The 12,909-nt window shown below is 40.6% G+C and overlaps 1 protein-coding gene across 4 annotated transcripts in view; it reads right to left on the bottom strand.

Annotated features, from left to right (window-relative positions):
* The window catches only part of CEP126 (centrosomal protein 126), a 72,191-nt gene that overhangs the window by 40,351 nt on the left and 18,931 nt on the right, over positions 1-12,909 (bottom strand). For all 4 annotated transcript variants that reach the window (XM_021712455.1, XM_021712453.1, XM_021712454.1 and 1 more), the window contains exons 2-3: positions 11,244-11,389; positions 6,287-6,398 (exon numbers count right to left, since the gene is read on the bottom strand). In XM_021712455.1, coding sequence (XP_021568130.1) covers positions 6,287-6,398; positions 11,244-11,389 — 258 coding nt within the window. The remainder of the gene's footprint in view (positions 1-6,286; positions 6,399-11,243; positions 11,390-12,909) is intronic.

Below are 12,909 nucleotides of genomic sequence, written 5' to 3'. Positions count from 1 at the left end.
CGGGCGGCGGCGAGGCCGTCTCCCCGGCTGCAGACTCGGGGCCGCCTCTGGGCTTTTGGGTCGTGCTCCGTTTGGTCCTCGGACCAACCAGGGCCCTCCCACACGAACTGAAGAAAGGGCACAAGGCCTTCAGGCCCCCCCCTTCCGTGCTCTCAGAATGCTTTTGCCTTAGAAGTCTGTGAGTCATACAGTTATTTGAGTTTGGGCTGGAAATTCTGGTTTCAGTCGCTGGTAGAAAGGGCAAATAGAGGTCAAACAGACAACTCCGTAGCTCTGGCCAGACTTCTCAGCGTAGCACGTAGTTAATACCAACTGTCTCCCCACAAATACATGGATATTGGAGACAGGTATCTAATGACATCATTGTGCTAAAGTATAATATTTAATATGAGAGAGAATATACCTTCTTCTGCCCCACACCTTCCAGAAGGTGTCAGGTATATTATAGCCTTGTAACTAGAATTTGGTTGTGACAGAAGACTGATCACTTTTTATATTTGAAATTGTCCCTTATTAATATTCTGATATCTCTCGATTTGCTGAAGCAGCTACTATGTTCATAAGACCACATTCTCCGATTTTTTCTTAGAGGCTTAAACATTAAATGACCTGTACTTTTTCATACTTTTTTCCCCTTTAGACGACCACACTGCCAATATCTTAAATTATTTTTATCTGCCACTAACATGTTTTCACATGGGAACAACCTTTTATGAATACTGATACATCTCTCCTTCTTTGGAAGCTCCCTGTTTCTTTGCATGACTTTATTCCTTAACAAATTTTAGGTTTATATCCCACTGAAAGTGTATTTTAATGTGATAGCTGTTTATCAATATTTGTAGCTTCAATAAACATAAATAATTCCATTAAACTAACACCTGATTCTTAATATTCCAGTATCTCTATCTTTGTTCCATTTTATAGTTTACAAAGTACTTCCATATACATTACTTAATACTGTTAGCTATCTGTGGAGAGAAGTTCAACTTTTTAATAAGTAAATCATAGTGTTCACTCTATTACGTTGTATACATCTGTTGTTTTCCAAATATATAACATTTATGTGATCTATATAAACATACACACACACGCATAGATACCACCGTAGTCATAATAGCATACGAAAATAGCCACATGGAAACTACCTAGGCATTGTACTCTAACGCAGGATGAAGAGCATGTCTTGTAAAGCAAATACATATATTACTGAATGATCCTAGAGAGATTTGCTGTAACTCTAGATGTTTGTTTGCTACATGAAAATAAAAGTTGCTCTGACAGCTTAGCTCTTCTATGACTTTGCGCAGCCGCACTCTGTCAAACAAGAGGAATGTCTATGCTTTCACTCATTACACAAAATCTTTTCTTAAAACCCAAAAATATCTGACTAACATAAAGGATAACAAGTGATACACAGAAAAAAACACACAAAAGTGAAAGTGACGAATGCCTGTATAAAAGTGCACATCACTTGCGGACGAAGCGGTTTTAGAATTCTGTCCTCAGTCTAAATTCCCCCCGAATCCCGGACCCCTCTCACTGCCTGTGGTCTTCTCTTTTCAGCTGAGCCTTCCCAGACCGCTCTAGCGCGACGCTGCCTTCGCTTCCCAACTGCCATCTTTTCCTCAATCCACTGCTCTCTGGTTCCCGCCTCCACCACTTCAACGTACTGCTTTGCTGGTGATTAACTAATTGACCTAATAATTGCAACACCTCTTGACCACTCTCTTCCTGACTCTAAGTCATCTGGTTTCCATCTCAGCATGCTCTCCTGGTTATTTTCCTGCATTTCTGGTTGTTCCTTCTCAGGCTCTTTCTTGAGCTCCCCTTTCTTTGCTGGCCCTTTATATGCTGGCATTTTTGAGTTTCGTGGCCTTCTTTTCTTACTATACCCATACTGTCTGTGTAGCCTTATCTCCAGTCTGTGTGATCTTACCTATGTCTGTGTGTGAGTAAAGGGTGAACAAAATCCATTCTTTTTATGGACCAGTTCAACTATGAGTAACTTTTTAAGTCTGTTTTCCACATTATTAGCAGGATTTGAGCTATGTTTTTTTTTCTTTTGAGTTGGAGTCTCACTCTGTCGCCCAGACTGGAGTGCAGTGGCCGTCGATTATGGTAAAAATGACCCTTTGTTGGTAAACTGCCTCTGGACTAACAGAACTATGAATAAACCTTAGAGACCTCCCAGGAAGCTATGGTTTAGGGTCTCCCTGAGGATGGTCATGCTGTTTACTGGGAGTGTCTCTCCCAGGGTCCTTGACGCTATTCATACAGAGCCCTCACAAGAAACACTGGTTCCTATTTGGAACATGGGTTTCTAATCCACGGTGGAGAGCCACCCATGCATTGTGATCTTACACTGGGATCCTCACAGCTGAGCGGTCACGTGCAGGGGGTAGAAACACAGCGAAGACAAGCCCCTCAGCCGCTTTATGGGCTGCTATGAGGATTCCTGCTATTGAAGAATGTGGTCTTGCTGGCATGCAGTGTGTTCTGCTCTTCTTTAAATGAAGACAAACATGATCTACCGTATGTAGTTATGGTAGTTTGATTTTTAGTTGAACACAAGACCAGCAATGGTGGATATGGAGCCACAACTTTAGTTTCATTCACTGATTGATGACTGTCATGTCGACATTCTTACCTGGAGATACTGGCTCAAACGCACAACTTATCACCCTCCTTCTAACTACTCCCTCCCCTAAACTTTCTCTCATATTCATTTAAAACATTCTTTACTGTGAGCTCGGCCCTCTTAATCTCATAATTCTTATTTTGCTAAGTGGTTTCACGCTCTGTTCACTGACCAAACCTACTCTCTGGAGTCACCTTGGAGTCCTCCCAGTCACCTCCTGGGTCTTAGACAGTCACCAAATCATGTTGGCTCTACTTCCTAGATAGCTTTCAAGAAGTCATCGTTGCCACTAACTCAAGGGCCGCTTTATCTGACTTTTCCACTTTTAGTCATACTCTGTTCTTTTCCATTCTGGCAATGTTTCTAAACTGTATGATGTGTGTTTGCTTCAAATCTTTCAGTAATTGTTTTAAAACAAACTCTTTAGCACCGCTCTTCATGATTTAACTCATGGCTTCCTTTCAACCTACTGGCCCACAACGCTCTTCCCACTGTACGCGCAAGCCAGACTGAACTCCCAGCAGCTCTCTTAACACAACAGCCTTTCACGCCTCTATGCCTTTTCACACATGGATTCTCCTTCTGTCTGAAGTTCCTTCTCAGTGTTTGTCTCAGACGAATATCCTCTGCATCTGTTAAACTTCAGGCCACGTTTACACCCTCTGACAAGTGCTCACTTATGTCCGTGACATTTCTCCATTCAAAGTAGTTGCTGAATACTTCTAACGCGCATTGTGATGAACTAAGTACTACTACAGTGAATACCTGCATGTGGGAGATAGACACTGTCTTCTAGAATATTACTATCTTGTTGGGGGGACAGAGGTGCACATAAAATTAAGCAACAACAATCATAACTTTCTAATCCATCTCTATAGCCTTGACCTCTCACCTCATTTTTGGTCAAATTGTTTCTACACATTCCTACATTGATATTTGTCCTCTTGATTCAGAAGGTTTAAGCAGAACTTTTCAAAAGTCATCGCAGTTCCTTAATCTTCAAGACTCAAAATTTCAGCTCCATGGACTTGTGCTGCTTTTCACTTTCTTTATCCGATCACACATCCAAGTCATCATCTAGTCTCTCCATGAAATATCTTTTCTCTCGAGCTTTTCTGCCTGCCTTACTATCACCCTTCTAACACAAGTCCTTTAAACCAAAGGCCAGACACTTCCTAACTTTCCAGCTACTATTCTCTCTATACTCTGGTCCTTATATTTCTGCTTGATCAATGTCCTTAGCCTCCTATTTCTTTATGCCACTCCTCTGCATGATGACAGGCATTGTTTTAATCCTTTCTTCTCTCTCATTCTCTCCTAAACACTCGAGATCTTTTTATTCTTTTTTTTTGAGTTGGAGTCTCACTCTGTCACCCAGGCTAGAGTGCAGGGGCATGCTTACGGCCACCCCAGCGTCGAACTGCTAGGCTCTGGTGATCCTTCTGCCTCAGCTTTCCAAGTAGCCAGAACCACAGGCATGTGCCACTATGCCCAGCTAGTTTTTTTTTTTTTTACTTATTTTAGAGATGAGGTTTCACCAAGTTGCCCAGGCTGTTCCCGAACCCGTGGGCTCAGCCCATCCCCTCACCACGGCCTCCCAAAGTGCTGGGATTACAGGCTTGAGCCACCGTGTCTGGCCATCTTTTTATTCTTTATCAGATCAGAACTATCCTTTCTTCACTATATAAAACATCACTGTTCTAGTTTAGGCAGTCATAAGGTAGCCCTTGGATTATCCCAATAATTTTCTCTCTGGTCTCCTTGCTTCCAATTTCCCTCCATACACTCTATTCTCCAATATTTGTGCCATCTATTTTTCTAAATTAATAAAGAAGATGATATCACTCCCTGCTTACAAACCTCCATTGGCTCCTTACTGATTATAGGATAAAGTTCAAACTCCCTACCTAGATGCACAAGCATTTCACACTGGATTTCAATCTATATTTCGAGATCACCTCCTGTCTTGTTATCCGCAACACATCCTACAGTCCTGTCACTCTGACCATGTTCTATTTCCATAGAAGAACGTGCCTTTCACAAACTGTAACTGCGCACGCCTAAAACCCAACCCGTGCTCCTTTGCTAGACAGTTCTTACTCATCCCTTAAGAGTACTTGCTAACTTCAGTTTTGAACTTTATTACTTTGCTAATATTCCTGTAACAGCCCCCATTACAAAGCATTACATGTATATAGCATTACACAGTATCATAAAGTAAGTGCAAACCCTGGGCTAATCACCATCCAGCACAGAATAGGTCCTTGAGACATTTCACGTTTTTATCCTACTCTACCTTTCTAGACTGAAATTCATCATTTCAACACTCATATTTAAACACGATAAAATCTCTCTTAAGGGAAAAGCCGCATCTTGGCCCCACATCTCCTCTGGCTATTGTCCCATCACGCTTTTACTTTCATAGCCAAACTACGCTTGTCATCTGTTTTGCTCTCCATCTCTCTTCATCTCAGTGCAATCTCCTCTCTGTCTCTACCACTCCACTTTAGCTCTGACAAAAGTTGCCAGGTTTTTGAAAATGGGAGACGCATTGATTCTATGCCAGACATTCTCTTTGCCCCTCAAGATCAACTTGCCACACTTCTCCACTTGACTCTGTGTTCTAAGAGACTGAACGATCCCCTGCTCTTTGACTTATGGTTTGGCCAATGGAAGGTAAAAGCAGGCAATGGAGGTGACAGAAGAAAGGGGTTTGGATGATGATTCCTCTGACTTCCTCCCTTCTGGACGTAGTTCCCCATTGGCTGTGTCCTCTGCCTATGACCATGGGTCCTGCCCAGCCTCCTCCCTCTTCGAGAGCTGCCATTCTTCCTAGTTCAGTGTGTGCTAGTAACATTGATTCTGTGTCAGTTCTAGGGGTGCTTCAGCATCCTTTGCTGGCTTTCTTATCACCCGCCCACTTAAAATCCTCCACTGTTCCTCCTAAACTTCCAGGATAAGTTTACACTCCTTGGCATACAGATGCATTTACCTCTCCGCTCTTACATCTAGCCAGCGATCAGTATTGTGCATCTATGATTCACCCATCTCTCACCCTTATACAGCATGCCTTCTGTGACTTTTGGCCTTTGCATATGCTCATCCCTCCGTCTGGAAAGTCATCCACCCACTCGTTCCATAATTAATTTTTATTTTCTTTAAAGCTCTGTTGAAAAGTTCTCGATTCCACGAGGTCTTTCCTGAACTCTAGTGCAGCCTGAGAGGATGTATTTATTTTGCTTTAGTCCTGAGCAAGGGAATTTGTGATCACAGGTGTTCTAAAAATGGAATAACATTATGCAAAGGTAAAATAATTACCAGAATGTACTGTCTGAATTATAAATGTCTTTATATAAACAGATGTTAAATATCCTTATCATTATGCATGTGGTGCTATTCTATACTTTTTGAAGCATTATTTCACTGGGGATTGTATTCCACAGCTGTATACTTCTTTATGTCCCCTTACGTTGCCTGATCTAATTCTATGTAGGTAGTAACACTAAATATTTAATCTGTGAAAATAAAATAACAAACTCTAAAACAGAGGTGAGGAATCACTGAGGAAAAGGCCTACAAATTGAGCAACTATAAAGTTATATAATTATTGCACATTGATAATTACACCTTCTAGTAAGTACTTACCTCCAGTTCATCGCTGGTCTGTGAGAAAAGGGAAGATTTATTTCTGATTTTAAGTTGAATTCCTGAATTTGTTGGAGGGCCTCTTCTAAAGGAGGAACTGGTTTTTGGAAAACTACGGAAATAATAAAGATTAGATAGCACAGAATCACTTTATCTTCAATGGGCTCTCTCTATATATAATTTAGTTGGTCAATAATATATTACTTTTAAACTTTTGTAATGTGAAACATTTTTTAAATATTGCAAATACTTCAATTTTATTTTTTTTTGAGTTAGAGTCTCACTCTGTCACTCAGACCTGCTGGGCTCTGGCAATCCTTCCACCTCAGCCTTCCAAGTAGCTGGAACTACAGGCGTGCACTACCATGCCCGGCTAATTTTTGATTTATTGTAGAGATGAGGTCTTGCCAAGTTGCCCAGGCGGGTCTCGAACCTGCGGGCTCAGGCAATCCACTCAGCCTTCCAAAGCACTGGGATTACAGGCTGAGCCACCAAGCCCAGCTAAATACTTCAAATTTTGACATCAAATTCCCAAAGAGACACTGTGTCCTCAAAATTTTTATCACCATTTTATGAATATTTGTCTGGAAAAAGGAAACTTTGAGAAATGTCTAGGCTCTTTATTCTGGCATGCAAATCCCTCTATTTGATTTCACTGTCCCATGAATTTCTGGCAAATTTTATAAATATTTCTATCAAAAAAAAGGAAGGTATTCTGACTTTATCTCGCCAATGACACTTCCAAACTGTTTTTCCTCTTGTCTTCTTTAAAAGATCCATGTGTCATCAGACTTCTAATAATTTACCTTAAAAGGGTTCAGCAAAAACAGTATATTCTTATGGAAGGCTTGGTTCAAAACTGAACCCTAGAGATGATCCATTTCACCAGTCAACCGGCGAAGACAGAAATGCTGTTGAGGAATGCACACTGATGGGATGGTGGCTGAAATCCAAGTCCCAAGTGACCAGTACTCTTGGAGCTGACACTGTCAAGTTTTAGATTTTACTCTGTTCAGACTGCTGTAACAAATATCTTAGACTGGTAAATGGAAAACAAGAGAAATTTATTTCTCACAGTTCATGAAGCTGGGAAGTCCAAGATCCTGGCACTGGCGGTGCCTCGTGAGGGTCTCCTTCTACACAGAGGGTGCCTTTGAGCTGTGTCCTCACATGATAGACTAGCTAGCTCTCTGCAGTCTTTTTTTTTTTTATTTTTAATTTCAACATTATAAAATAGAACTTAGTTGACTTTGGGCAGAATTATTTCCAACACATGTATGAGATGAGTTCACGACTGGGCAGAAGGTAAAACAAATGTTTCTTCAAAGGTATCTTCCTTGCAGTCTTCATAGTGACAACATGAACACTGCCCTTTGTATAATAAGATCTCTATATTTACATGTAATGTAAATATATACTTATATATACAAAAAATACATTTGGAAGTCTTGTTCTCACTAGTCATTTGTGTATTCAGTCACTGTTTCTTCATGCAAACATAAGGAAATATATTCTAATTTTCCCCTTTTCTTTCAAAGAAGGCAGAATATTACATATTTTGTTCTTAACCTTATTTTTACACACACTATGTCCTGGAGATTGGGGATAGATCCAGGTTTTATGAGAATATAAGGCTTATACAATTTGAGAGCCTTCATTAAGAACAAACAATGCAGAATGATCAAAATAAAATAAGATGTAGGGGCCATAGCAATGAGGGGTCCTGAAACTTAAGGCCTTGTTAGTTTCATAGTAGACCTACTTCTGCTGGAGCTCTTTCCAGATTGGTCCGTAGAGAGTTTCCACATTATTTGTTTAAGGGTTGCACGCTATTCCATCGTGTGGATGTGTATGCTGCTTGTTTTTGCAGAAACTCCTGATGTTTTGTACCCAGAACCTAGGATAGTCAGCACCTTCTCTAGGGTAAACAGTGCCTGTGAGGGGTGACTACTTTTCTGAGGCATTTAACACTACTAATCACATTTTCTTTCTTTAAACTATTAATACCTTCTCATATATTATTTTGTTATATTGCCTTCTTATACTTATTTTCTCTGTTCCTTTTAATTTCTCTCCTGCTTTCTTGATTCCCACTTCTCAGAATCCATTTCTAGTTCTTCTTGCCCTACCTACAGCAAATGCTCATGTGTTTTAAGGTTCTAGCTTAATCTTAATCTCTGGTCTGTACTTGGTTGTTTGTTTAGCGTATCTTCCCTACGGCTTCATTTATCAACTATATATCTATTCATTAGTGATTCTTAAATATACATTTCTATTCCATATCTTTGTTTTGAGTTTCAGACCCATATTTCTAGTTGCTGATTTGATTTCCCCATTTAGACATGCCACGGGTAGCTCAAAATCAATATAATTAAGATTTAATACATGATCTTTGTACCTCTAATCTGATTCTCCTCTTTTATTGATAACCTTGATTAATATCACTATCATCCACCAAAATAATTCATTGATTTAAAAACTATTTATCAAGTGTTTAAAATATATGAGGCAGGCCAGGCTCGGTGACTCAGCCTGTAATCCCAGCATTTTGGGAGGCTGAGGTGAGTGGATGGCCTGAGACCCCGGGTTTGAGACCAGCCCAGGCAACTTGGAGAGACCGCGTCTCTACAATAAATAAAAAATTAGCCGGGTGTGGTAGCACACGCCTGTAGTTCTGGCTGCTTGGAAGCCTGAGGTGGAAGGATTGTCAGAGCCCAGCGGGTCAACGCTGGGGTGGCCGTAAGTGTGCCACTGCAAACCAGCCTGGATGACAGAGTGAGACTCCAGCTCAAAAAACCCCAAACAAAACAAAACAATATATATATATATGGCTCTCTGCTAAGTTCTCCTCCTAACCTTTCTTCTACCACTCTGGATCAATTAGTAACTGAACCCTATTTATTGCATCATCTGAATATATTATCTCTTATGTCTACATCCGTTGCTTTAATTTATAAGCTTAACACCTCCTCCTACAATTAAACAGTCTCCAACAAGTCTATCTACTTTAGTAAGTCTCTACTTCAATCTATATTCCACATTGTAACTAAATATCTATCTAACACACGAACCTAAATATAGCAGAGACCCCTAGTTTCCCACCTAACACCCATTTTCCTTTCTTCCTTGGTAACAGACCCTATACTGTCAGCGGTGGCAAATACCTGTATTAAAAAAAAAAGACCATAATTTCAGACTTTCTTGCAAATGAAGTTGCCACTTCAATAAAAACAGATAGATGGGGGGCTTTAGGGAGTCCGGAGGTAGGCACTTTCGTCTTTTCCTCTTCTTCCTTCCTGCTGAAGTTCTAGCAGCCACCATGTGACCAGGAGAGTGTAAATAAGGCTTATACTTAGTCTGTGGTTTACTACACCATATACTGAAGACAGTTGCGCCGAGAGACAGAGTGAGTCTGGTTCACCATTGACCTCACATGACCCTACACCAGCTCCTGACTGCCTACCTTAGGACTCCACATTAGGTGAGAAAAAAATAAACCCTTATCATGTTTTAGCTACTGTTATTTTGGGGCAGTTTTACTAGCTGTCTTTATTAACAGTAAGACCCGTGACTGACATAGTAATATCTTGCTTTCCAGCTAAAAAAATCTAAGTGGACAGCCTTTCGCATAAAGATGAAATTCCTAGTATGGCATATGAGGTTTTTTGAGAATTGGCTCCAACTTATTTTGTCTAGCCTCATATTAATTTTTCTTCTCTTTTTTCTCATCCCGTGCTTCAAATACACTAAAATACACAATTTATTTGCACAAGCTGTTCCTTCTGTCTGGGATGCCCTTTTATTTTCTCTTTGTTTTGCAAAAGGCTCGTTGTTCTTCTAGATCCAACTTAAGTCCCTGTTCTAGGAATAATGTCCACACATGGTTTAGTGTTCTTTCCTCTGTACTCTCATAGTACTTTGCACATTCTTCTAACTAAAGCAATTATCATTACATCATTTACATTAATAGTTTATCTTCCTCTCGTCTCCAAAACAGGTTGTGAGATCTTTAATGGTAGAACACAATTAGATTTCTCTGTATCTCAGCTTAGCCCAGGACTAAGTATAACACAGTATATGTAAGCTAATACATAAAGGCTCTGCTTATCCTTTTTCTTTTCCTTTGACATATTGTTAATGCTTCCTATTTAAGGTATAAAAATGCAGATATGATACCAAAGAGCCAACCATAATCATATTTAAATTCTGAATTGGTTCCAGGTCTTTAGATTGCCAGATTATATTACTTTGTAGAACTTTTTTTTGTTCTGCCAGCCTCTCAGATTTGAACTAAACTGTGAATAAAATGTTAGAAGGAATGTTGCACAAATGTCCTGAATTCAAATGTTCAATTTCTTTTTATTAAGCTACTTACTAGATTTTAAAAAGAGAAAACATTGTAAGTCAGTTTAAGTCGAATCAAACTTGTGAGCTTCCAGAATTTACTAATAAAGCCAACAAAATAGTCTCCAACTTAAACATAAATAAAAGTATTATTATTATTATTATTTTGGTTAAAGTCCTATTACTCAGGAAACATATTGGTATTTTTAATTTAAGTTTCCACTTTCTTTCTTTCTTTTGAGTTGGAGTCTTACTCTGTCGCCCAGAGTGGAGTGCAGAGGCCACTCCCGGCCACTGCAGCCTCGACCCGCTGGGCCCCAGCGATCCTTCTGCCTCAGCCTTCCAAGGAGCTGGAGCTACAGGCGCGTGCTACCATGCCCTGCTAAATTTTTGATTTATTGTAGAGATGAGGTCTTGCCAAGTTGCCCAGGCGGGTCACGAACTCGCGGGCTCAGGCAATCCACTCACCTCAGCCTCCCAAAGCATGGGATTACAGGCTGAGCCAGCGAGCCCAGCTCACTTTATTTCTTAATTTACCATTGTATCATATACTCAAGTCAAATGTGATAAGACTTTAATTTTCCTCCTCATATTGTTCCAGAAATCAAGGCACCTGCTCTCCTTCGCTGTGAAAGAGGAATATGGGCACGCTGAAACTTTTCAGTAACTTCTTCAAACTTCTGTTTTCTTTGCTGAAGTATCTGTTCTCTGATTTGGTATTCTTTTTCCTCTTGCTCCTTTCGTTTCTCTTCAAAAGCTCTACATTTAAAGCATAAAAGAGGTAACAGAAACGGGCAACACATTTTAGAGATCTCCACATGGCAAGCAATTTCAAAACAATGCATTTATTACATACTAGTATTTTCATATTTCAAAATTTCACTAAGAAACAACAGATTTTATTTTTTAAAAAACAGGCCATTGGTTAAGAATTTAAATACCTGTGTGAGCACCACACCATCTCCTAAGTTGGAAACAAGAAGAAATTGAAACCTTAAACAGACCGATAACAATCCAGGAAATCAACTCAGTTATAAGAAACCTCCCTGCCAAAAAAAGAGAGACCTGGACCAGATGACATCTCACCTGAATTCTACAAGACATACAAGGAAGAGCTGATACCAATCTTATTGAAAGCGTTCCAGGAAATCAAGAAGAAAGGAATTATCCTTAGCTCATTTTATGAAGCCAGTATCATACCGATACCGCAAACTTGTGGCAAGGACCCAACAAGAAAAGAGAATTACAGGCCAGTTTCCCTGAACACAGATGCAAAAATTCCCAGCAAGATTCCAGCAAATCGGATCCAACAACACATTACGAGGCTCATTCACCAGGACCAGGTGGGCTTCATTCCTGGCATACAGGGCTGATTCACATTCACAAGACCATGGGCATAATTGAGCACATTAACAGGAGTAAAACCATGATTATTTCAATAGATGCGGAAAAAGCACTCAATAAAATCCAGCATCTCTTCTTGATAAAAACCTTCCAACACCTAGGCACAGAAAGAATATGGTGCAAAACAGTAAGAGCCACCTATGATAAACCCACAGCGAACATTTTGCTGAACAGGCAGAAGCCGGAACAAGACAAGACAAGGAACAAGACAAGACTCTCACTCCTGCTATTCAATCTAGTACTGGCAGTCCTATCCAGAACAATCAGGCAAGAAGAGAAAAAGTCCAAATATGAAAAGAGGCATCTCTCTTTGTGGCTGATATGATTCTATACCTAGAAGCTTAAAATCGGCTGTCATGTTAAGTCTGAGCTGTGGTAAAAATACAGGAAATTTACCAAAAACTGGAGATTTCTAGATTCTCTTGGTAATTAGGCAAATCTAGACTCTTTGGAGTCTTACTGTGTCGCTAGGTTGGAGTGCAGTGGCACACTCACAGCCACCCCAGCGTCGACCTGCTGGGCTCTGGCGATCCTTCCACCCCAGCCTTCCAAGTAGCTGGAACTGCAGACACATGCTACCACAGCCGGCTAATCTTTTCTACTCATTTATTGTAGAGAAGAGTTTCTGCCCAGTTGCCGGGGCTGGTCTCGAACCCGCGGCTCAGGCAATCACTTGCCTCGGCCTGCCAGAGTGCTGGGATGACAGGCTGCGCCCCCCAGCCGGGTCAAATCCGCACACGGCTCCGGACACCTGGCTCCAATCCTTGCCGTTTCCTATTTTTCTTGACGTCTGCATTTACTTTCATGCGGCCTCGAAGGCTGTTTTACTTATCGGACCGGCGTCGCCTCGCAAAGCACCGCTTCTGCCCTGGGGG

This window comes from Carlito syrichta, unplaced genomic scaffold, assembly GCF_000164805.1.
Source record: "Carlito syrichta isolate Samal-C Ts95f unplaced genomic scaffold, Tarsius_syrichta-2.0.1 Scaffold303281, whole genome shotgun sequence".
NCBI lineage: Eukaryota > Metazoa > Chordata > Mammalia > Primates > Tarsiidae > Carlito > Carlito syrichta.
Note: the sequence above shows the minus strand (reverse complement) of the source record. Positions and strands in the feature narration are given on the sequence as shown.